At 30.4% G+C, this 25,571-nt stretch overlaps 1 protein-coding gene across 3 annotated transcripts in view; it reads right to left on the bottom strand.

The window, feature by feature from the left end:
- Positions 1 to 25,571, bottom strand: part of LOC113550626 (mushroom body large-type Kenyon cell-specific protein 1-like) — a 40,019-nt gene that overhangs the window by 10,206 nt on the left and 4,242 nt on the right. For 2 of the 3 annotated variants that reach the window (XM_026952575.1, XM_026952576.1), the window contains exon 2: positions 5,119 to 5,306. In XM_026952575.1, coding sequence (XP_026808376.1) covers positions 5,119 to 5,306 — 188 coding nt within the window. Of the gene's footprint in view, positions 1 to 5,118; positions 5,307 to 14,779; positions 14,946 to 25,571 lie in introns of those variants that run through there. The other variant, XM_026952577.1, reaches the window with a different exon arrangement.

Here is a 25,571-nt window from a genome sequence, read left to right as displayed (position 1 = left end):
GTTTGGTATAATATTATTATTATTATATATGCATATGGCTACCTACACAATTTATGCAAAAAAAAGACCGCGAAACGTTTTCTTTTGTTACACATTATTCCGGTGTTTTACGATTTATGAATAAAAAAAAAAAAAAAAACGACCATGAATATTAATAATTTCTCGGGAGCACCTAACCTCCTATCAGAGGTTAAAAGCAAATGAATAAAATGGTAAGTATACATATGACGGCCACGCGAAATGTAGGTCATTTGGGAACGATGACAAGTGGACTCGATCGTGTATATACCTATTATACGTATATAATATATATATATATGCGGAATGCAGCCGTTTAAAAGGTAAATGTCCCACTGAAAAACTTCGCGAGCTTCCACACGCGTTGCAGTTACACTACAACAATAATATTTCAATATATACGCCGCAAGCATGATGATAGTACATTGTTCTTAATTACAGCAGCGAATTAAAAATTAGGTATAGTATTTAACTGTTGTACACACACACACGCGTATACATATTATAGTTTAAATTACGCTTTGGTGTACAAATTGTACTCATATATACATATATACATAACATATTACGTAATAAACAGTATATTTTACGCCGTATCAGTTTTGTATTCGCCCTGACGTATATGGCAGACATATTTCTAGGGGTGTAAAATTGTATAAATAGAAATAAAAACGATAGTTATAATATAACTCCTATTGCACACGGATTACTCTATAATAATTATACGAAAATTAATAATAATTGAAACTAATTCTGTATAGGTAGGTACATAGCAATAGTTCTAAAACGAAAAACGGAAAAAAAATTATAACCTATTATTTGGTAAAACAGTATTACGTCAAATATTTTTTAAAGTACATTACCTAGCTGTATTAACAATGATTTATGTAAGTTTATTGCCATTTTTACTCATATTTAAATTTTCGGTACTAAATAGTTGGACTTATACTACAGCACATAGGTCAAAGATAAACGATAAGCCGCCACCCATATTAAGTATATAATCATTTACAACTATACAACATTTTAAATAAATAATCAGTGGCGGCTCGTGGGTTTTTAATGAAGTAGTGCACATCCAAAAAAAATATAACCAATATAATATATATATATATATATATATATTATAAATTGTATTAAATAATATTGTTTACAAATTTTAGTTATTTACAAATTACTTTTTCTTTTGCTTATACCTATTTTTACAAGTGTCAAGTACCTATAATAATAGTAAATACATAATAATAATAATAGTAATAATACATTTTCAAGTAAAAAACTATGACAAAGTAGATACAAATTATTATATTTCAGGTACATATTTATATGTTAAATCGATTCTCCTCTCTTTTTTTTCTGCAAATCTGTTTATTACTTCTTCGTTGAAGTTTGGAATGTTGTTGATCATCCGTTTTTCGATCGATAACATAGCTAGTGCTGTAAGTCGATCTTCTGTCATTGAATTTCTCAAAAATGTTTTAATACGTTTCAATGTAGAAAACGACCTTTCGGCTTCAGCTGTAGTCATTGGAATAGTTGAAATTATTTTTAAAAGTTTGTAGCTTTCAGAAAATATATGTATTAAATTATTTTCAATTATAAATTTCAATAAATGAACTAATGAATTGATATCACGGAAATCGGTTCTTTTGTAGAACAGTTGTAGTTCAGTTTTAAGTTTAGTAACATCCAAAAAAGGATATGCTTCAATTGTTTTATTAAAATGGTCACCTGGGAAGTTATTTTCGTACATAAGAAATTTGGTAGATAAAAATAGGTGCGAAGCATTTAAGTGGTTTTTATAATCAAACCGTTCTTTAACGTTGACAATAAAAATGTCACATACTTCTTTTGCAGCGATTTTTCTTGTTTCAATAGTATCATCATGTTTTCGTTTTTTCGTTGGATGATTTTGAGAAGTTTCAAAGATGTTATCAATATTCTGTCTTTCTTTTAATATATTTTCTTCGAACCGAAAAATTGCCTTTGAAAGTTCTACAGGATCCATAGTTGGTTTTTGTAGTTGATTATATAAAATATCAACATGAGGCATTAAAGAATGAAACACTCTTAACCAAAATATAAATCTATCGTCAATTAACATCCGATGCAAAGCTCCAGCTTGATTAATTGCTATGGTTTGATTGAATGTTGATTCAATTTCTTTCATACATTCAATTAACGACTCAAGATTCTCATACACAGTATTTACTATTCGACTTTTAAAATTCCATCTAGTATTAGATGATCGAGGAACTCTGTGTTTAACAATTTTATCTAAAACCGTAACCCGCTGCGGACTGTTGGAAAAAAAATTGGTTATATCAGTTAGGTTTGAAAAAAAAATTCTTATCTCACGATTTTGTGAAGTTGCTTGAATTAAAATTAAATTAAGCTGATGAGCATAACAATGTATGAAATGTGCATTTTTATAGCTATTGTTTATTATTTTTTGTACACCATTGAGACGTCCACTCATCACGTTTGCGCCGTCGTAACTCTGACAAATTAACATATCTGGTGACTCTAGGACTTTTTCCAAATTAAATATTATACATTCAGACAACGATTTCGCATCGTGTCCAGTAGGATTGAAAAATCCCCAAAATCTTTCTACTGGTGTTCCATCCGATAGTAAATATCTAAATATTATTGACAATTGAAACTGAGCAGATACGTCAGTTGTTTCGTCAGCCATTACAGAAATATATTCTGCTTGTTTTATTTCATTTTTAATTCTTTGTTGACATACAGCTAAACAACATTCTAGTAAATCATTTTGGATTGATTTGGATAAACCTTTAAATACCGAAGAGTTCTCAATATGACATTTTAGTACCGAATCTAACTCTGAACTAAAGTTTATAAGACCTCGAAATACGCCGGGATTCTCTGAATTTGATTTTTCATCGTGACCTCGGAGTGCAAGCTCAAATGCTCCACAAAATTTAATACAATTTATGATTTTATTCAATATATAACGATTATGACTTATTTTTTCATTGTATTGTTTGATATTCAACCGATATGCACTAGAAAGTTGTTGTCTTATGTCTTGTTTCCCTAATAGTTTTAAATTTAATTGAGAATTTATGTGTGTCATTGATTTTTCGTGTGTTTTGATTTTAGAAGTTAAATGAATTAAATCGTTTATTCCATTCTTTACCCAAGCGGCATCATTAGATTTTTGACCAAAAAGTAGACAGGGAAAACAATACAAACGATTTGTTTCTGAACAACCACAAATCCAGTCATTAGTTTTATATATATCATTTTTAAATTGTCTTACATAATCTCTCGTTTTACATTTAGTAATTTGTTTAATATTTAAATCTGGAGTAGGCCTACCTTTATTTTTTATTTCCATCTTTTTCTCCAACGAGATTGATGAAAAATTACATTGCAGTATTAATTGCTGTACTGAGTTCATTTTAAAAATTGAAAACAAATACACGAGTAATAATATATTAATATACGTTAATGTCGGTCGTCGATAATAAACAGAAACACGATGGTCACGATTAATAATGTTTTGAATTTCCGATAATGATCGACTAGCTAATATTATCAGCTGATAATCGAAATAATATAATAAATTAATGAGAGTAAAAATAAACTATAATAACATAATAATGCCGATGCCGACGCTCAGCGACGCGGCGACGTCGAAAATAATTCGCTGAAAATAATTTAATTGGTTATGTGCACACAAACAAATGTGCACACCAACTCCATTACAACGCGGGCTGCGTGTATCGACTTGCTTCAATTTTTACACTGTACAAATGTGCACAATGATTGTGTGCACAACTGCACTACTATAATAATACACGCCGATACCGTTCCGTCGCGGACAGCCATTTAGCAGTCGAAATAACCCAATCCAAATATTAAACATAAATACATAATATTATAATATTATTATTTTCATAATACTCTGAATTTATATTTTTATATTTTGAAAATAATTCTTATTACATTACAGGTACTTAGTTGTATTATTATGATTTGTTTTCAATTTTTCTTGAGTTTAGGTAGGTAGTGCACGTGCACTTGTGCACATACACACGAGCCGCCACTGTAAATAATGTATAATAATAGTTACTGCTAACAGTCATAAATTTACACATTACACTTACTAGTTAAGGTAGTAAATGGTAATGTGTCAAAAGACTATGATCAATAGACACTGGTTTAAAATGATGAATAAAAATGCATTAATATGTATTAAACTTATTTAAATACTTGCTAAACGTGGTTATTAAATATTTAAGTAAAAAGTGTCACAGCATGCAGTGCGCTGTGTGTTTGCTTTCATTACCAATTATTGCCAATTTTCATATAGATAAATTGTGGTAATTTTGTGCACGTAAAATAATTTAAAATATTCATTAGTAGGTAAATTTAATCTAAATAATGAGAAAATTGTATTTATTATGTCGATCGCCTATAAGTATACTCTGTTCGTGGATGTTGGCATTTTCACAAAAATTAAAATTGGTTACTATGCTGGTTATTGAGGATTAGGCATATCCGAAAACCTACAATGATACTGGAATTCCTCTAGTTGTCTTACGTTTGAATTAAAATCCAATACGAAAATATTTATATGAAACTCAAAACATCCTAAGGAGTCCGATTTAACAATCGCACTTTAAAACCAAAACAAAAAATAAACACTTATCACGGCCTTGATTGCCACAAAACATACACATCTATTATAGATGACGCTGGAAACTGACGATGTGTATAATAATATACTGCACACAAACTTAGTTTTGTATAATATTATTATACCCTATATTTATTGTCAATAATTAGAACAAACACATTTTTTTTTCACGTACTGTATCTTAAATTGCGAAATTGTTACTAAAATTATCATACTGTTTGTAATAGCAATAACTATATATTATTCAATTTCATACCAATGTAAATGAATAATGTGTTTAAATGCCAATTTTGTAGACTTTTAAAAATATAAAGTATAGCTACCTCACTACCCCCCCCCACAACACACACAAACTAAAATTAAAAATTTCACCATTGCTCGGTGCCAAAAAATGATATATTTTAGATTTATAAATTTGCATTATTTACCAGTTCTGCAGGTGAGTGATCCGCTATACTCAGGTCTGTGTTCACATCACACGAATTACACGTTTTGACGGGAACCCATTCTCTCCGATCCATCAATTCCTCTTCCAGTAAATAATTTTTCGCCAAAATGTCTTGATACTGGTGCCATTTTCTTCTTCCCATTAACTCTTCAGCGATCCTTTCCAACCCTGTGAACATAACGAATGGTGACGTTGTTACTCACAATAGCCACAGTAATAATAATAAAAAATTAAAAACATAAATTATATTATAATAAGCGACGACGATGGCGGTCTGCGTGTCGTGTGCAACGAAAAGTGTATTGCATTAAATATGCATATAATATATAATATGAGCTCGGCAGCGACAAACTAGAATTTCCAGAAATAAAATCAGAGCGCACATACGAAATTGTAATACTGCACTGTTCGTTATATACGACCTATTTAATATTTAGACACCAGATATGTATATTGTGTACCTATGCACTGTAACAGCACACACGCACACACTGCACGTCATAATATTATGTTTTATATTATATGTATATGCAGTGTACAATTTCAGGATTGTTTTCGACTGATTTGATCCACGAATTTTCTAAATTCACTTGTACAAAAAAAAATAATCTATTACAACGCTATAAATCCTGTTTTTGATTATATATTATATATACCTAATACAAATTATTATAGTATACTACGAAAAAAAATTTGTTTTATCGTTAATAATAATAATAATAATAATAATAATGATTAGGCATAACAAACAAAATTGTATGACTGATTATTAATTTTAGAGAAACTTTAAGGTCTAATATTGCAATATATATAGTACCACCTTTATTAACATTATCTTTTAAACGCAATAGCAAAATAGCCGTTATGCGATATTGCAATTTTTTTCTGGGTTCTGCGATACTTATACGATTCTGTTTGGTCGTTCTAATCCAATATACCTATGCTTATCCTATTGCTAAATACACCTGCTTATCGACCATATTTCAACGTCTACTTTCAAAGACGTTGAATGGATTATAATTTTTTTTTAGTACTGACTATTATATATTATTATCTGATTAAATGTAAATATCTCACTATATTACATTACAAGTATAATATAATACAGGAAAATTCAACAATATAGTGCAGCTAATGTCCTATCTATACTATCTAATATCTTTGGTAACTGTACATGTATAACAACATGCGTATATCATGAATACACGATTACAGAACATATAGAACATAATATTGTAATGATTTAAATTTGTAGCCTTATCTCACAGCAGATTATTAAAATGTATAATTTTAAGCGTTTCAGATTATTCTGATCAACAAAATTCTAAAAGGATATAATATTATAATTACATAGTATTTTTTAATATTTCCCCATGAGATTAAACGCATTCCTATTGTAATTTACGTAATTTGAGTTTAATTTTTTATTTAATTTGCTACTTTCATGGTGTTGTGTGTGTGTGTGAGAAAGAGAGAGAGAGACAGGTAGACAGACAGACAGATATAGGGAGAAGGAGAGAGAGAGAGATGCTACTGTCTAAATACTTAAAATTTGCATGATATTTAAACAAGTAAACAAGAAATATCAAATACGGCGTATGTTACGTTACCATACTACTTACTTGAAAATAAATGCGATATAACTAGGTATATAAGTTAGTTACGTATAAACTTCAAAACAAATATCAAACCGCAGCACCAAATGTATATTTAAGCACATCGCCAGAGACTGCACGGGTGCATCGTAACCAATTGTATTTTACTTACAAGAAATAAGTAATATATTATATACACATATAGGTACGTGATATATATCTATACATTCTACGTTACCCATTGTACCTGTAGTGTTATTAAGACAATATGTTTTTATAAGTTTCTTATTAATCATATATTAAAATACTACGTTTAATGTGTCTTGCGTGTGGCCGATTTGTACTAATAAATTGGAGTACAAACAAACATTAAAAATAAAAATTATTATATTACACTATAAATTAATCCGACACGAATAAGTAGAAAGGTTGAAGTTAGCAATCCTCAAGTGTTATCAGTTTTCCAAGTATATAATCTACGTTAGATAGATCTTAAACATTTAACCAACTCAAACATCGTCGATACTGCAATGAGTTTTAAATTAATATAATAAACATTATGTATATTGCACAATACAACAGTTAAAATACATAGCCGAACCGGATCCATAATAGCATAATAATAATTCTTTATTTTTTTACCGCGTCAAATTTATATTACAACCAATATATAAAATAATCACATACTATATACGCGTATAAATTTTTTTTTTTAATATAATACGAATTGTTCAATAAAAAAAATAACGAGGAAAATAATTTGTTAGTACGGGTTCAGCTGCGACAGGTGATAAAATTTGTCGAGCCAAATGCGTTTACTTACATGCGAGTTCTCAATTTAAAGTCGGACCACGTTTAAAAAAAAAAAAATAATAAATATTTGTTCGTAAAATCCTAAATAAACCATACTTTTACACATAGGTAACTTATCTATTTAGTTGGATAACCGTATACGAGCTAAAAAAAAAAAATCGCTGATATTTAGGCTTTATTGTTATAGATATTATTCTATCGTGTAAATTTCGACGATGTATTGTAATTGTATAGCATATGATAACATATTTTTCTAAGAGGGCAAGAGGACTGCGAATAAATTAAGCATAATACTATAATTAGTTATTATATTATATAGTTTTTATTTACACACAGTAGTAGCTCTGGGTGAACACCGGTGAGTTTGCCCGACGGTATTCGTTCGTAATAATATATAACGAAGGTAACGAAAATACATCAGTAAAAATTACATTTATGGACATGTCCTGTGCTAGGTACGGCGACGGCATATTCAACCTATTATATTATTATATTTCTAACTTAAATATATATATATATTATATTGTATAGCTACCGCCATTACGCGCGGTTTGTCTGCCGATGGATCGTCTCGTAGTTTTCATATATATTATATAACACGATATGTATAGTAATAGTTCACTTATTATTATCTATATATTTAACTCGGGTACGGGAAAAACGACACGATAATAGGCGTGTCGTGTGATCGTCGAATGTCGGTCAATTACACATACCCTGCCCATCATCTTCTCTACGATGGCTGTTGTATATGCACAATATTATGTGTGTATATATATATATATATATAGCCTATATAGGCGTATATCACCTGTACGGCTGTGTACATATATATATATATATTATTATAGATACGTGTGCCATATCGCGGTCGTATAGCCATCTAAATCGCGCGTGTTCGGGCGGTGGACAGGTATATGAATGTACAAAAAAAAAATAGAAAGGAATTGATGACATTCCGTTTACGTTTAATGATATTCAATTAAAAAACTCGGCGGTGGCGGCGCCGGCGGAATGAACGTCGGCGCGCGCGCGATACGCGCACAAGCAGATACGCGAGGCCTATATATATATAAATATAACATAATATTATTATTACTATTTCTATTATTATTATATGTACATGAAAACCGGGACCATGACGACGACCATTTTGAAAATGAGGCGGTGCGTTTGTCGCTTAGCGTAGACCGGTTCGCCATCGATTGGTCAAATCCCATTCGAGCCTATACAGGCGAATATTTTATATATATAAGTACCTGTATTTACCTGTTTCGGCCAAGGCGGCGTTTCAAACACATAAGTGTGTGTGCCTATAATTGTGCAAGTTATCCGAGGTATATATGTATATTTATTATATATATATAGATATGTATAGGCAGGTATATAATAGGTATATACATCTTATGTACATCTATATACCGACTTCGGTGACCCCAAATAGAATCGGACTGGATGAGTCGTCGTCGGAAGGTATTATTCCCCTCCCCCACAAGTCACAACTAAATAATAGTGCTATGGTTTTAAGACACTTATATAATACCTAACACGTTCAAAGTAAATAGGAGGTACCTGCATACGTATATATATATATATATATATATATATATAAGAGCTATATATAATATAACGACAAGCCGCTGCAGCGTCCTAAGAACCGGCAACCGCGCGCCTCGTTGCATGAGAAAATGGGGAAAACATATAATAATATTATGTGCGACGGTCGTTCAATACCAATATGCGTATATAGGGAAAAACTGGTTTTTTTTACGTCGTTTGTGCCGTTCAATTGACAGCCAAGGATTAATGTAAAAGCCAAACGCAGAACACAATCGCTGTTCGACTAAAAACGCCTAAAACGAACGTGGAAAACGCGTAGGTACTTAAAATATGTTATGCTCGTGTACATATATATATATATGTATAGATACCTACATCATGTATACACGCTCTATAATAGTATAATCTCGTTTTTCAATCGTTTCGTTTCAGACCTTCAGTTCTGACTGCGCTCCGACCAGTGAAAACGTCGATCGGCCGTACGATTACGTGCTGCTGCAACATATATTATAACGTACCTACAGTTGGATAAGGCGATTGCATTTAGTGTACACACACAACGTAATATATTCTTTGGGTGGGAAAGTCCAAAAGCCCAATAACCTCCGTCCACGAGACTACGGGGAACGAATAAAAAAAAAGCCGAAATATTAGGTTATACATCATTATATCTACGTTCGTATATACTGTATAGTAATATATTATGGATGCAAACATATTCTAATCTGCTGCCAAAAACAACCATATTCATAACATGTGTATATGTATTTCAGTTTCTATATATACCTATTATATAAAGTTATCGGTATATCTATATCGATATGCACATTTTTGTGTTCTAAATAGTTTCATTCGTCATTTTTTTGTATGCATTTTAGACCTACAAATTGATTGCGTAGGTAATGTAGGTAACGTATATGTTTATACAAAATAAATACAATATTACAATTAATGTTTTGGTTATAAACCAAATCGATCTCGTCGCACACGGTCCATAATAATAATAATAAATAAATTGTTGACTTTACATGGCAGTCGTATAGACATATAATTATTTATACAGGAAAATCATTCAAATTCAATGAAACGCTGAAATCGATTTCAAGTGGAATATAATATCTTTTAAAATGGTACAAATAAGTGCAATAACTAGATAATACATATTTACTTACACAAATGATTCGAGTTTACTAATCATTTCTCAAAAAAAAATGTAATTTTGGTATCGTATTGTTTGAAATACTTATAGAATAAGATAATATGATGAATGTTATAATATTATCAAATACATTTTTTTTTCTAGTGACTTCAACAGCTATCTACATTCGAAACTGTACTTAAACCAACTATCAAGTAAAAATACATGTTATATATATAATATATACCTAGAAAATATTGTTTTAGTTTTTAATAGATTTCGAAATGAACAAAAACCATAAAAGAAACCTAATAACGACAGAGAGATACGGTGAAAAAAGTGCTCAAAAAAACTATAGATACTTTGATTTTTTGAAAACGTAATCGTAGACTATAATATATAGGGAGGAATATAATTTTTATTTTCTCGATTATAGTTGGAGTTGATGTAAAAGGCCACCGTAACAAACAATCGATCAGTTTCGTTTGTCTTTATTTTGCTATCTGTAATCAGGTTATCTTATATGTGTGTTGTACAACGCGCAGTATGTTAAATTGATGTAATTGCAATAATAATTACTATATCTAAAGTATACCGCGAACGGTCGTTTTCAGTATACCTAAAGGTATAGGTGCATATGATATAATACAAGTAACGACAACTGCACTTGACAATATACCTACTATATCTACATCAACCTATACAATATTATTATGCAAATCAAAAGCCGTGAGGTATACACTCGCCTTTCGGTGTTTAAAAAAAAAAAATTCTGCATCTGTGGATCCTCAGAATATTTTTACCATTCCTATACCTAGGTAAGCACCTGCAGTATATATTATAATACAAAGGTCTATGATAATAATATAATAAAAACCTGCATCGTCGGCGGTATATATATATATAATACGCACACGCACGTGAAGTTATATTATTTTGCTGATGCGGGTAGATCAATTAAATATTTGTCCTCAATTTTTCGTTTTTATTGGCACGGCCCGGCATTGAAAAAGGAATATTGTATGCCTCATCACCCTGCAGACCGTGAAATATGTGCGTGCGTAGTGTGTCGGGGACTTGATGCATACACAAAGAGATGAGCTACGTAATCATATAATATACGCACATGCAATATTACAGCATTATATGTGTATAAAATACTGTGGAGCACGCTGCAGCACATTTTAATAACACACACACGCGCGTGTATATTTATACCTATTTTAATGTATAATATTTTGTATTATTATTAGCAGAGAGCGTCGCGTTGTTGTGCTACTGCTGCTGTAGCAGTGTGCTCCGCGATATATAACGCGAGCAATATACATCTGAGGGTTTGGCGAAACATCAACGAAACTCCCCTGTGTGTGTGTGTGTGTGTGTGTGTGTGTGTGTGTGTGTGTGTGTTCAACAATATTTGCCGACGACGTAGAAAATTGCGAATTTGCCATACAATATAATTATTATATCGTCGGGCATATATATATATATATATATATAGCTCAGAGTTCTGTTTAGGACATAAACGTGTATTATTATAATATATACATTATAATAATTTATAATATATTATATGTGCCCGTTCGAAATCGGTTAGTCATCGGTTTTGTATTTTCGAGTTAATACTTGAAAAAAAAAAAAAAACTATAATGCGACGTTAAGGCTCGTCGTGGTGTGTACATTGAAGCCTTACACACATCGTCGTCGTCTACGCGTATAATATACAAACAATATACTTTTATAACGCATATTGGCTTTTACTGCTGCACATCATAACGTATTATATATACATAGGTATACGCGCACATTGTATAATAGTCCATTTGGAACTCGCAAACGCGCGTTCGTATATGGACGCGGGAAATTGGACCGTTTTGCGATTACATGGCGAAACGTTTCGATAATCGTTTCGTCGCAAAACAGCAGCCGCGGCAAGGCGTATATGCAATATAATATACCAGTGGCAATGCGATTTCATGTTACGTGGCTTAGGTGCCTATGTGAGTATGTGTGTGTGTGTTTGTGCGCGTGTATAGTGTATAATGTATATCATATATACGAGTAGTGTATATATATATATTTATATATGTAAGTATAGGCGCGCCCGGAATCGCTGCAAAAGTATATTATAAAGTGAAGGGGGAGAGAAAAAACAATTTTAGTCACGTAGTTAATTGTGAAAAAATAATATATATATATATATATATATACATACCGAGAGGAGGCGAAATTGCTTATCAAGAGGTGAAGCAGAGAAGGCCCCCTTGTACATAGTTTGCGCGCGCGCACGCCCGCAGAGATGAATAGACTCGCGTATATGTACGCGTGTGGGGGTAGGTTTCAGGGTGTATTATAATGATAATATATGTGTGGTAGTTTATAAAGCATATATTATTATTATTATTATTATTATTATAGGCGTAGAAGATATGTGTATATACTACACAAATCTGCGTTCCGAGTACATGCTAGCTATATATATATACTATATATAGAATGTTTAATTCTGACGAGGTGAACGTATATAAAGACGCACCCCCATTAGGTGGGCGGAGAGATGTATGAGGTGCGAGTAGTAAAAAAAAAAACTGTTAACATACATAAGCTATATATATATATAAATACTTAATACTTATATTTATTAGAATAGAAAACTCACGCGTCGAGTTTTTATGGCGTCGTTGGCGCATTTTAGACCGACACAAATATCGTCGTCTCCTTCGTGATATAAATTCGACCGAATACTGGGTATATAATAAAACACGCGAGTGTATGAATAAATAATAACGAGAATTTAACTTGGATAAAAATAAATGGAAACAATATCTTATGTATGTGTGTGTGTGTGTTGTAACTATATAACACGTGAGTAAATAGAATATTTTTTTTTTTTGTTGTAAACGCATTTAACGTATTTGTTACGGTTTTTAATTAACTTCAATACGTGTAAAGTATATTATAATATTGAATAAAACTATAATTAAATAGCGTCAAATTGTGGTTAAAAATTCGTAAAAAATATACGTAGTAATAACGTTGCTAAATTAAATTGTTAACGTAACTCCCGAGATTATATTTCATAATAATGTTATTACCAAATAGGTATCGCTAGACCAACGGACTTGAGTGTTTGTAGTGTCTGTAGCGATATATAATTCTAATAAATAATAGCCATTAGACCTTAAAATATAATGCGTTATAATAATTATCAAACTTATACGATGATTAAGTATGGTGTCAAATCAAATAGTAACATAATTATTGATCTATATTTTGATCGAATTTAAACTGTCAAAGCGGTCTTTTAAAATAATAAAAATTATCTATTGTTAATTTTTATAAGATAACGATTTAACATTTAAACGTCGTATGAGCATAATAATTAAAATCTCAACAGATATAGGTACAGTGTATAAACATGTACCTGGCCCCCATTATCACACAAATAATAAGGCATCTATAGAAATTAAACGTTTTCGGCAATTTTAATTCGTATATCAGTAATTTATTATGTATTATGTATAGATATTATAGCTAACACCATGGTACTTATATATTGTGAATATAACTACTACACTTTAAAATTTAGATAAGGAAATACCTATTATTATGTCATGTGTATTTGAAGCATCCGTCTTATATATATATATATATATATTATATCCAACTTTGAAATGTTCATAACAATATCATCAGCTTAAAAAAAAGAAGCGTTATCGCGTGGTATAAGTCAAATAATTAATTTTTATTGTAATTACTACGAACGAACGCATGTAAATAATCTGAAAATTTGGCAATGGTTAAAAAATTGTAATTAAAAGTACTTATAATATAAACTTGAAAATTAATAGCAATGCAATTATAATCACTCTTTGTTTTCACTGTACACAATAAAATATAATATGCGAACGAGTGTTATTTGGCAATTCTTTATCTAAAATAAGTAATAATCGGACGAAATTATTAGTGTTTTTATACATGTTATTTTAATTGATGACCGTTATTGATAAGATATATGTTATACGAAGCAAATAACGCATTATAAATTGAAACATATTGGTAGGTAGCAGGTATACTATAAGCATACTACAGTATGACATACAAATTAGTTTAGTACTAACGAATTAGCGGTATAAATTGATCAAAAATAAATACATAACCGGCCATCGTTATATTATATGGTACAACATATTATACCTATATTGCACAGCAGCATTTATTACCTGCATAATATCGCGTATACTTGCTACCCAGTACCTACCTAATACACGAGGGTCACAACGAAACCTTACCGAGTTAAATAAACACCGCCGACGGCGTCGAAAGGATTATAATAATATGTAAAATGTGCCAAAAAATAACATATTATATTTTTTTATTGACGGGAATTAATAGTTTAAAACGCATTATATATTTTATTATAATTTATAGTTTATGAATATTTAAATCTGAATAATAAAATTATTCAAGCATGTAAATAATATAACGTATAATATTTATAAATAAGATGTAAATTATTTTAAGTAGGTACCTACCTATATTATATGGTATGAATTAAAAACCAAACCTCAGTCATCTGCATTTCCAAACATAATATTTAAATTGTGGTTCCGAGTATCACACTATTGAACCGGCGTGCATTTAAATAGCGGCGTATTGCGAAACTTGAAATTCACTTAAAATACTAATTTACTTATTCGAGTTTAACCGATATACAGAATAATTTTATACTATAACATAGAGTATATACATCATACACCAATATAGTGCATCGTTTTAATTGGTACTGATTTCAGCGCTACTATTGTCGAAATTATAAATATTGACCTTTATATAGGTTACCAGTTACAATAATAATAATAATTATAAATCCGAAAAAAATCTACAGGCAAATACATGTATATTATATATATGTGTGTGTGAGTGTGTGTGTGTGTGTGTGTGTGTGTATGTGTGTGTATACGGAGATAGTTATATCGGTAGCTCTTTCGGTTTGCAATAATATATATTTATATATATATATATATATACATAATATACATAACCTTCGCGAGTTTTGTTCTTTTAATTAATTTGCACATCGCAAATAAATCACTTTAACGATAAAACGAATTTGTTGAGCGAAAATAGGTTTCTTATCAGTATCGAACCTTACTCTTGTCATGCGTACATACACTACGTTGTATAATAGACCTTTTTAAATGCCCAATACAATATACACATAATATTATACGTTATTAATTATTACAACCAACTGTGGGTAAATAATATTATAATAAAAGCGCGAGCATAGACTAATAGTAATAATAATATGTGATTTATAATTATTAGTATACCTATATGTTATAAAATAAATTGTGCTAGGGATATTTTTTTCGGTACACTCCCGTCTTAAATCGGTATTATCGGTTATCCTTCAGTTATTACCCAAATGCCTCTAGAACGGTATGTACCGCCATGCTGATATGTACCCAAATAATACCGTATAACCCAGCACCTATACGTATTATATGGGTTGACAGTGTTGACGGTTTTTTCGGTATACTGGTTCTAATACCGCAATATCGGTATCCGATTTCAATATACCGTCAACCCTATAATATATAGTGTATTTGAGTATTTGAGGTATATGCGTTGTATTAATTATTATTTTAACGGGCCAGGATCTTTATGACACAAGTACACCTAAGTAAAATTTATAATTATTTGAATTAACATTACCAAAATATAAATATTAATAAGCTGAACAGTATTTCAATAATCGTAATTAAAAACAACAATTTTAATTAAGGTTTCAAAATTCGGATTCACGTTGTCGTTGGTCATTATAGCCTTCTTAGTGGCTCGTTTGCTAAATGATCATATAGCGGTGTGGCGTGTGATGTGGAACGTAGAAAGGAACAGCGGATCAAGTTAAACGCTAAGGCATTTCGATTTCGAAGCTACGGAGATTCAAGTTTGCCACTTATCAGTCGTACGGCGGACCTAACACACACGTCCAGTGCGCATTCGTTCAGCCGGGGAAGGTTAGGCCAAGTACATTTGTTACCATGAAGCGTATTGCGAACAGGGATCTTGTACTGCACATCATTACGCGTCGGGTTTTTTTTTGACGGTCCGGCTATTTGTTGCGTTGTTAATCGTTATTGCGGTAGTCGCTACTGATGCTGCTGCGCTATTATTATTATTATAAACACAGTCGACAATTATTATTTATATTAATATTATATTATTTTAACGGGCCGGATTAACGTGTATATTGTATAATAATTATTGTAACCTCGCGCGTGCGAAATTCCGGCATTATCCTACACACACACACACACGCCTGACGTCATTTCGCATGAAACTCGATATTTTATATTATTACACTCGATGAAATATTCGACGGCGATAAAATAAAAACCATAATAAAAGCGTCACGATGCAGACACGGCATACACCGTATACACACGCGCACACATAATACATAAATACATAATCGCATAAACAATACTTAATTCACCGCACTATCTGATCGATTCGTATCATAGGTACCTATTCTTTATTATTATTATTATTATTATTATTATTACTGATATCGTACAGGCGCCCGTCCCGTAGTCACCCCGATCGGAAATGAAATAATATTAAAAATATAACTTTAAATGTATGATAATTAATAAATTATATAATATATAGGCACGAGTAAATGTCGTAGACTGTTCGCGAGAAGTCAAATATATAGTCATTTTACAAAGAGGTGTGAGCTGCTTCTTTTTGAATTAAACCCTTTTGAATTTTTTTTATCAAAGAGCCGAAAGATTTTGAGACCCACCGCGAACGGACTACATACTACTGATGGTCATTATAATAGTATAAGCCATTTGAGAAAACTTGGCTATTGCTGATCGATAAGAGTATATACATTTATATTTTGTTTATAATAATGGTATTTATATAATATTAAACTATATTTTGATATTTTTAAGTAGGTACAACAGTGCTTTGTTTATTATTATGCATATTTAATTAAATAATTGTGAAATAATCAAATAAAGGAATATAATATACATATCAACACAATGGCAAAACAATTTATTCTAAATATATTACATGTAACAATTAATAATAATCCATCCAAGACTATTTATTTCGGAGTGAACGAAAATTTGGATTGTTTAGAATAAATTTGTCTTAAAATATATTGCATTAAATCTCAGTTGAGAATAATTTAAAGAATTGTTTTTTTTTTCATTTATTGAGAAATTAACTATTATATTTCGACATTAATTAATACAAATGGAAAATAATATAGGCTATGGTATATACATGAAATACTATTCTAGTACATACTACATTGTGTTATACAAAAAATTGTAGATCAAAACGAAATAAAAAAATAAGTTGTTATTACTATGGAATGAAAATAGTTTATGGTGAAATATTATTTAATAATGTAATTAATAAGAACAAAGTAGTGGGTTGGTGATGAGCTCAAGTTCTTCGAAAAATTTGACGATTATATATTCTGGTTAAACCGATGGTGATGCATTAGCTGTAAAATCGGCATAGGTATAAATGTTTTAAATGTTTATATTTTCGAGTCTAGAGTGGTGTCACTTTTTGGGCTTACTGATGAGGTATAGGGTTGTTAAAGAATAATTGTTAATTGTTAAATACTTATTTCAGTTTAACTAAGCCAAGCTAAAATAATTTAAAAAGAAACGATGCTTGAATACTGAAGAGCTTATGAATAGATAACTCCTAATAAATAGGTACCTACTGTAAAAAAAATGTTAGAATGAATATGTTTCAAATGGAAAGCAGGACGTACTCGAGAAATGAAAAAATTATTTTCGATTCGCGTAAAAAACAGATTTTTTATAATATTGCATACCTATAAGTGTATTTAATTAAGATTTAATAGATTACGTGTCGTCATTGCATAATACCGTTCATGTACCTATCGTTTTATTTTATTACATTTCTATACGCGTAAACGTTTATTAGAAATGGAAACAATTAAAACATAATATTGTACCTTATATTATATCCGTTAACCCGCGTCGATCGTGAACGAATAAACGACGAACGTGTTGAATGTGTTAAATGAATTTGGAAATGACCGCGTACTCTATAGATCGCCCATAGTCTATAAACGTACGAACCTATACTACATCGTACATAGGTACACGATGTTATAACTCGATGCGACGGTAGCAGCTAGGTAGGTATACCGCGAAAAAACCACACATATATTAATACGGTCGCGCCGGATGTTATTGCGAGATAACATTATATTATTATAATACAGCATCAGCATCTGTACGCGCACCATAATAGACGTTATATAAATAAGGCATGGACCGAACGCGTAGGAGAGAGAGAGAGAGAGAGAGAGAGAGAAGTTTGGGCAGAACATGGTTAGAAAAATATATGGCGACAACATGGTCCACGTAATATAGACCGAGACCCATTAATAATATCGAGTTATTTATGCACAGAGAGAGAGAGAGAGAGAGAAGTTTAACAACAAAGATAACAACGTTTTTAGAAAAATATACCATACACTTTGGGACTTATATCATATTATATTATTATATTATATGCACGCCGCAGGTACATTGGCCATATCTTTCTAACGGCGACGTTAGCACTATATACCTATAATAATAGGCAACCCGTCCACGTATACAATTTTTCTATGCGCAGCGTATGCACCGGAACTGGAAATCGTTTAGTATAATATAAGTAAGTAGTTATATATTTTGTTTGTTTGTTTTTTGTTTTTTTTTTTTTGCAAACGCACCACTACACGCGAAAACGACACACTATTGTTAAAAACATGTACACGCGATGTTGTTTATTTTTTCGGCGTTCGAACCGTACGCGAATCGTGGTATAACAGTGGAACAACAACAACAATAATAATAATTTAAATTACCTATACATATTATTATTATTTATCATTAGACTAATCGCGAGGCACCGCGTATAGGCAATATCCGTGTTCAAGTTAACGGTCTACATCACTTGTTAGTTGTTATAAGTCGACACTAAAAACGGCCACGAGCGACGAAACGAGACTTGGACAAGCAAACTTAAACTCGACAGTGATATAAGGCGTGTGTGTAATACAAATAGCAATAATAATAGTAAAATATTTATACGTTGGTAATAATGCGTTTTATTGTGTGCCGTTTAAAAAAAAAATCAAATCCTATAATAGTATTTAAAGCGTATATATTAATATTGTCGTGCATGCGTACACCGCAAGTTTTGTCATAGCCCAAATGTTTTTTTTTTTTCAGAATTGAATTCTGATTACACTGTAACTGCTATAAAATAGGTTTTTAGAACCGTTTAGGTTTATTTCGCTATAAACTAATTATCGGCAATATGCGGTATCGAGATATTTAGTGACCCCTTCAATCTCTCTCTCACACACACACACACACAAACACGTACGCGCATAACATTATGTGTAGTGGATAAATATTAAATGTATATAATATAGCTAAGAACAGAGATTGTGACTGTCTTAATAAAATATAGCTTAAATGTATATATGTATATTGTATATAAATAATAATGATAATAATAATAATAATAATTAGGAAACAATTAAACGCTTTTATGCCATTGACATACTTTTAGTTATAATAACGTTGAGAGTTTTGCATAACACGATTTATTAATTTATATTAAAATGTTAATGATTGTGATATTAAAAAAATAATAATAATAATAATAAACATCATTTCACACGATTCCAATAAAAAAACCATTTTAAATAATTTGTATTTTTCAACAATCAATGTGATTCATAATAATATAATTTATCGTTGCGAGTTAAAAACTCGAAACCCAATTTACGAATTCTGACAGCTCAAAACTGATTATATAGTTTATTGGTTCGTTATTAACTTGTATACTGTGGTTTAGGCGCGTATATAATCTATACAGACTACAATTTTACTTCATGGTGGGCTGATAAAAAGTATAATACACAATTTGAATGCCGTGAGTCATTAAATTATATAATAGCACAGTTCAACGAATTTTGCACAGTACTTGCTATACCTATCTATAGTTTAAAATAAATGGTACCTAAACTTTTATACTTTTGCGCAGTTAAAATTGTTTCATGGTAGTGTATCACGTTTAAAATTAACTAGTATTTTGTTTTTTATGTATTTATTTTTTTTTGTTAATTCGATTAATCTTATAGGCATGGTAATATCATACAATATTTAGTAAAACCAAAAACATCGATTTATTTTAATTTTCAACGAATATGTTATAAAACGGATATTCTTATACAAACGAATTAATAACTATTGGTAGATTATCCATGTATTCGTTTGACAGATTAAGTTACAGAAAAACAAATTAAATAAAAGTTGATAGAAGATAGCTACTTGAATTTTACAAATTTCGTAAATAATTGGTTGCAATTTGCAGCCATCTTCCATAAAACGGATCTGATATGTACAATATTAGAATTCATATTTAAAATGAAATGTTTATGAAAAATTAACTACTATTTATTATTTTTGCGATTACTACATAATAATGTGTTACAGTATTCATTTTTTTTTTTTTTTAATATTAGCTGTGTTCAATAAAATGAAATTAAGTAAGCAGTCTAATAATTATAATATGATAAACATAAACGATTAAATGTAATAATATCATGCCAATATACCATGACCGTATTAAATTAGCATTTGGCATTTGGCAGAGTTTAATTGTAAGAAAATATTATAGTATAATATTAGATAATTTTTAACCAAAAATACATCGCATACTATGTTCATCACAAATTTAAAAATTTATGTTTAATAAAGTGTGATTTATACGAGACTGCATCATAACCTCATCTAGTAACACATATATATTTAGATCACAATTCAAGCCGCAAGTACAACCTTATCTTTGGAGGGTATACATTTTAAACGATCATTGTATATCAAACTTTATATAAAAACTGCGAGATCGATGTACATAATAAAATAATACAACAGCATATGGTGTATAAGTTAAAATATTTTATAATATAGAATTGTATTTGAGTCAAACCGTTGTATATTTTTGAAGTTTAAGATTTTGAATTAAAAAAATATTTAAACAAGTAAAAAATTATTTATACATTTTTGATATCTGACTTGTATATTATATACGGTATTTCTTATAAGGTAAGATTCTCATTATTTAAAAAAATTGAATTTTTATTATGATTTTTAAAGTTTTTTTTACTATTTACAGCGACAAGAATTATTCTTAAGCAAAATATAAAGAAAAGTTAAAAGAGTAAAAGAGTTGAAAAAGTATCTTTCTCTTCACAAATGTTGTTTTTTAAATAACTACAAATCACGTACAAAAAAAACATTTTCAAAAAGTTAATACTCTTAAAAATAATCAATGTTGACTTTTAAAATAATTATACCCATATTCTCAATACATGGCCAGTATAATAAGAGCATATACATTTAATATACACAATAATATTTAACGAAATTATAATAACCATACACAAGTATATAATATAATATCAAAATCATTGTAAATTGTATAAATAAATAATAAAAAAAGATGAATAGTAATATTAAACGTACCTATACATATAAAACATTGGAGTCTCTCGTTTCATAGTTTGAAAAAAAATTGTAATAATAAGTATAATACGAAATATTTACATAATTCCGTACAATACATATAATAATATATATATTTTATAACTATTTAAAATCATAACACATTGTGTAGACGTTTATAATGCACAAATAAACGGTAACGCAAACATACACACACCCATATTTATTATAATATTATACATACTCATATGCCGGACATTCTTCATTCAAATGCGATAAGGTTCATTTTGCCCAGCGAATAACATCATTAAACGATAACAGTATGTTGAACTTTTGTCTGATCGGCGGAACAGCTGCGCGGTATTTTATAATATAAGCGTTTAGTAGTATTTCGTCGTTTTACAATGTCATTGCACTCGAATATTACAATAATTTCGGATTAACTAATAACACCGTCAGAGTCCAACGCGAATGTATATTGCTATTATGAAAAATAATATTGACTCCATCGTATTACAGTACGCGGAGTACACCTACTGGTTGATATAATATTAAAATATTGTGTATATATATATACAGCGTGACACGCGCGGTCGTTTAATGTTTATACTGTTACGGCATCAACGGTGTGATGCGTGAAACAAATAAATGATAATAATGATATTATTATAAATATACACTTTATTCAAAACGCCGTTTGCAAATTAAAAACAAACGGCATATCAAACTGCTAAAAATTTGCAACGATTCGTAAATTGTTTTCATTGCGCACGCGCACACGCATGACGTTTGTACGTGGTTTACCAAATGTGTCGTTCTCGAGTATAAGCCCAGCATTTATTATCTAATAGAAAAAAAAATGTACGAAGGCGTGTTTGACATAAAAACTATTCAGAGCCAAATGAAATAACATTCGTTTGCAAAACTATAAATTTAACCAAGCCGACATCCCCGAACGAAGGACTAACATATTACGTTATTAACTTTTCAAAAATTCTCACAAAAATAATCTTATCTTTCATATTTTATGTATGCAAAATTATTTTCACTATACATGTGACATTATAAACAAGCGACTTTTTTTTTTCTCTTACAGAAATGTATATTAATTGTGAGAGGAGATCTAGCAGAACCGCACATACGTGTGACGCGTGTGTGTATCTCTGTATGAACAGCATGTCAGTCTAAAACATATCGTTATAAATAAAGATTGTACCTAACCTAACCTACACGGAGCAACATCATTTAGGTATAGCATGTGCACCTACCAGGCACATCATTTACGATATAATTTGTAAAGCAATAGAGTTCATCTTAGACATTGATTAATAGACCTATTAGCTTTATTTATACACGTAATGAGCATGTATCAATATAGGTAATAATAACATACGCAGGTAATATACTTGAACGAAATTAGAATAGGTATACCAGATACCTACCTACCAGCTACTTCAATCAATAATTTTCTCGTCTTGAAAAACAGTAGTAAATGTCGAAATAAATCTGCAATCGTGATATAATTTACCGTTTTTGATTTTACTTCACTATAAAATGACAATTTTACCAGAAATTATACTTACAGTGTACATACATAGTTTGTTTAATTGTAATACACGCGTCGTGATGTGTACGCAGTAAAATCATACAATCGGCAACAATTATTTTTCAGAAACTTATCGAATTTTACGTTTTATTAGTAAAAAAATACTACTATAATGTTATGCTATAGCCGTAGGTACATTGCGCGCATTGATCGGTTAAACATATATATATATATATTGTGTTACATGTATAAATGACAAATACGTTATCTTCGCGAATCTCGGGGAAACAAATCGATTTTTGCAGAGTTTTCATCGCGGTATTGCAGCACAGGCCTACGGTATAATATATATATATATATCTGCTCGCGCGTGTGTGTAGTATATATATTACGACCGACGATATGTGAAAGTCTATCGCGCGGTCTCCCGGAGGAGACGCTATATAAACGTCACGAACTTTGAATCGTGCGTAACGAGGCGCTATATAACAGTATATTTAGGCCATCGTCATTATTTTGCGCGAAAAAACGGCAATAAAGGAAATAAACGCGCGTACACAGTAGTTAGCAGTTTTACACTGTACATATATATATATATATGTATATGTATAATATTTACACCTGCAGCGGGGTGACAACGACGACTGCGTATATATAATACGTTAATATTATAATGTAATATAATTAATAAGGATAATGTGTGTGCGCGATAGTTAACGCGGTTACATGTATAATTTAATATTATTATGGCGTTGGAGATGTCATACATAGAGATGTGCGCGCGCAAACGCGGCGTTTTCTTTGAACATGCTGTACACGCGCATATAATATTATCTGTTTTTTTAGAGAATTTATTTTTTTCGAAATACCCGTGCCCGCGGAGGATTTTAAAAACAATGAGTCACATATTTTGGCACGAATCCGCCGGGAAAACGCGCGCGGTCGGCCGACCGTACAGTATACAATATTTTATCCTCGTGTATACATATATAATATTGTGTATTATATATACATTTTTTTTATTCACTTTGATTCTATATAGACGTGTATTGTTGTACTATTGCGTGTACGCGATCGGTTTACTCGCGGTTTTTATTTCGGCAAAGAAACACAAACGTTTACGAATTAATAATCGAATCCCGAGAAAAACGTGTATTATAAGGACGCACATATTATTATGTTATTGTCGGGCGTGAGCGTTTCATTGATGATCGTAACCGTCTGCGATTTATGCGATCGAAAAATATACGATCTATACAAGAACGTACGGCCATACACAGCAGTGTGCAACAATTAATTCTATTATAATATGTATATGTGGTGTACTAAATGGCTATATGTATTATAGTGTGGTCAGTGGGCGAACACCGTTAGCGTTGATCATTAAAAAAAAAAAGCATAAATTAATCTGCGCTTCAATCTACACTATTCAAAACGTCAAATCACACCTTAAAGAGGCCAATTTCATTGCGATTTTATTTATTCAAAAATATAATATATAGTATATAAATTGTTATTATTCCTATATAAATATGCGCATATTATACCTTGAAGTAATGTTTACATTTCCTTCTTGCGGCTACTTATTAAATTCCTATTCTGCAGCTCCTCTCGTAAATTCGACGTAATTATATGATTTTTTCCTGACTTAAAAATGGTCGTTTAACTATGTATATATAATAAAATATATAATGAAAATAATTCAGTGAGTTCAACTAAAAACCGTTCGCGAGCTTGTTTGTATTGTTAAAATTAAATTCACTTTCAACTTATATACAACTCAAACATATTTTTTTAATATTTTAATCGTATAATTATAAAACGGAATTTATATGATAAATGTACTTATATATACATACTGTATATTATAAGACTCTCTAAACACTTAGAATATGATAAAAATTACAATCACGTCTTTATGCTATATAAAGCTGTTCTTATGAACTTCAAATGAGTCGGAATATTATTACTGTGTTTCATGGTTTTTTGCTTAAATTTGTATAATACCTAATAATGTACTGTTTATTTTCTGTTAGTTGTGTATATCTATCTACTGTATATATAATCATATACCCTTTAGCATTTAAATGCATTTACAATAATCACTATATTTTATATAATACGAATTTTCATTAATTTACAGTACATGTATATTTTGTTAAATACCTATACGGTAATAATGCAATTGCGCTGTATACCACT

Source organism: Rhopalosiphum maidis, chromosome 4 (assembly GCF_003676215.2).
Source record: "Rhopalosiphum maidis isolate BTI-1 chromosome 4, ASM367621v3, whole genome shotgun sequence".
Classification (NCBI taxonomy): Eukaryota; Metazoa; Arthropoda; class Insecta; order Hemiptera; family Aphididae; genus Rhopalosiphum; species Rhopalosiphum maidis.
The sequence above is the reverse complement of the archived record's forward strand: the minus strand, read 5'-3'. Positions and strand labels throughout refer to the sequence as shown.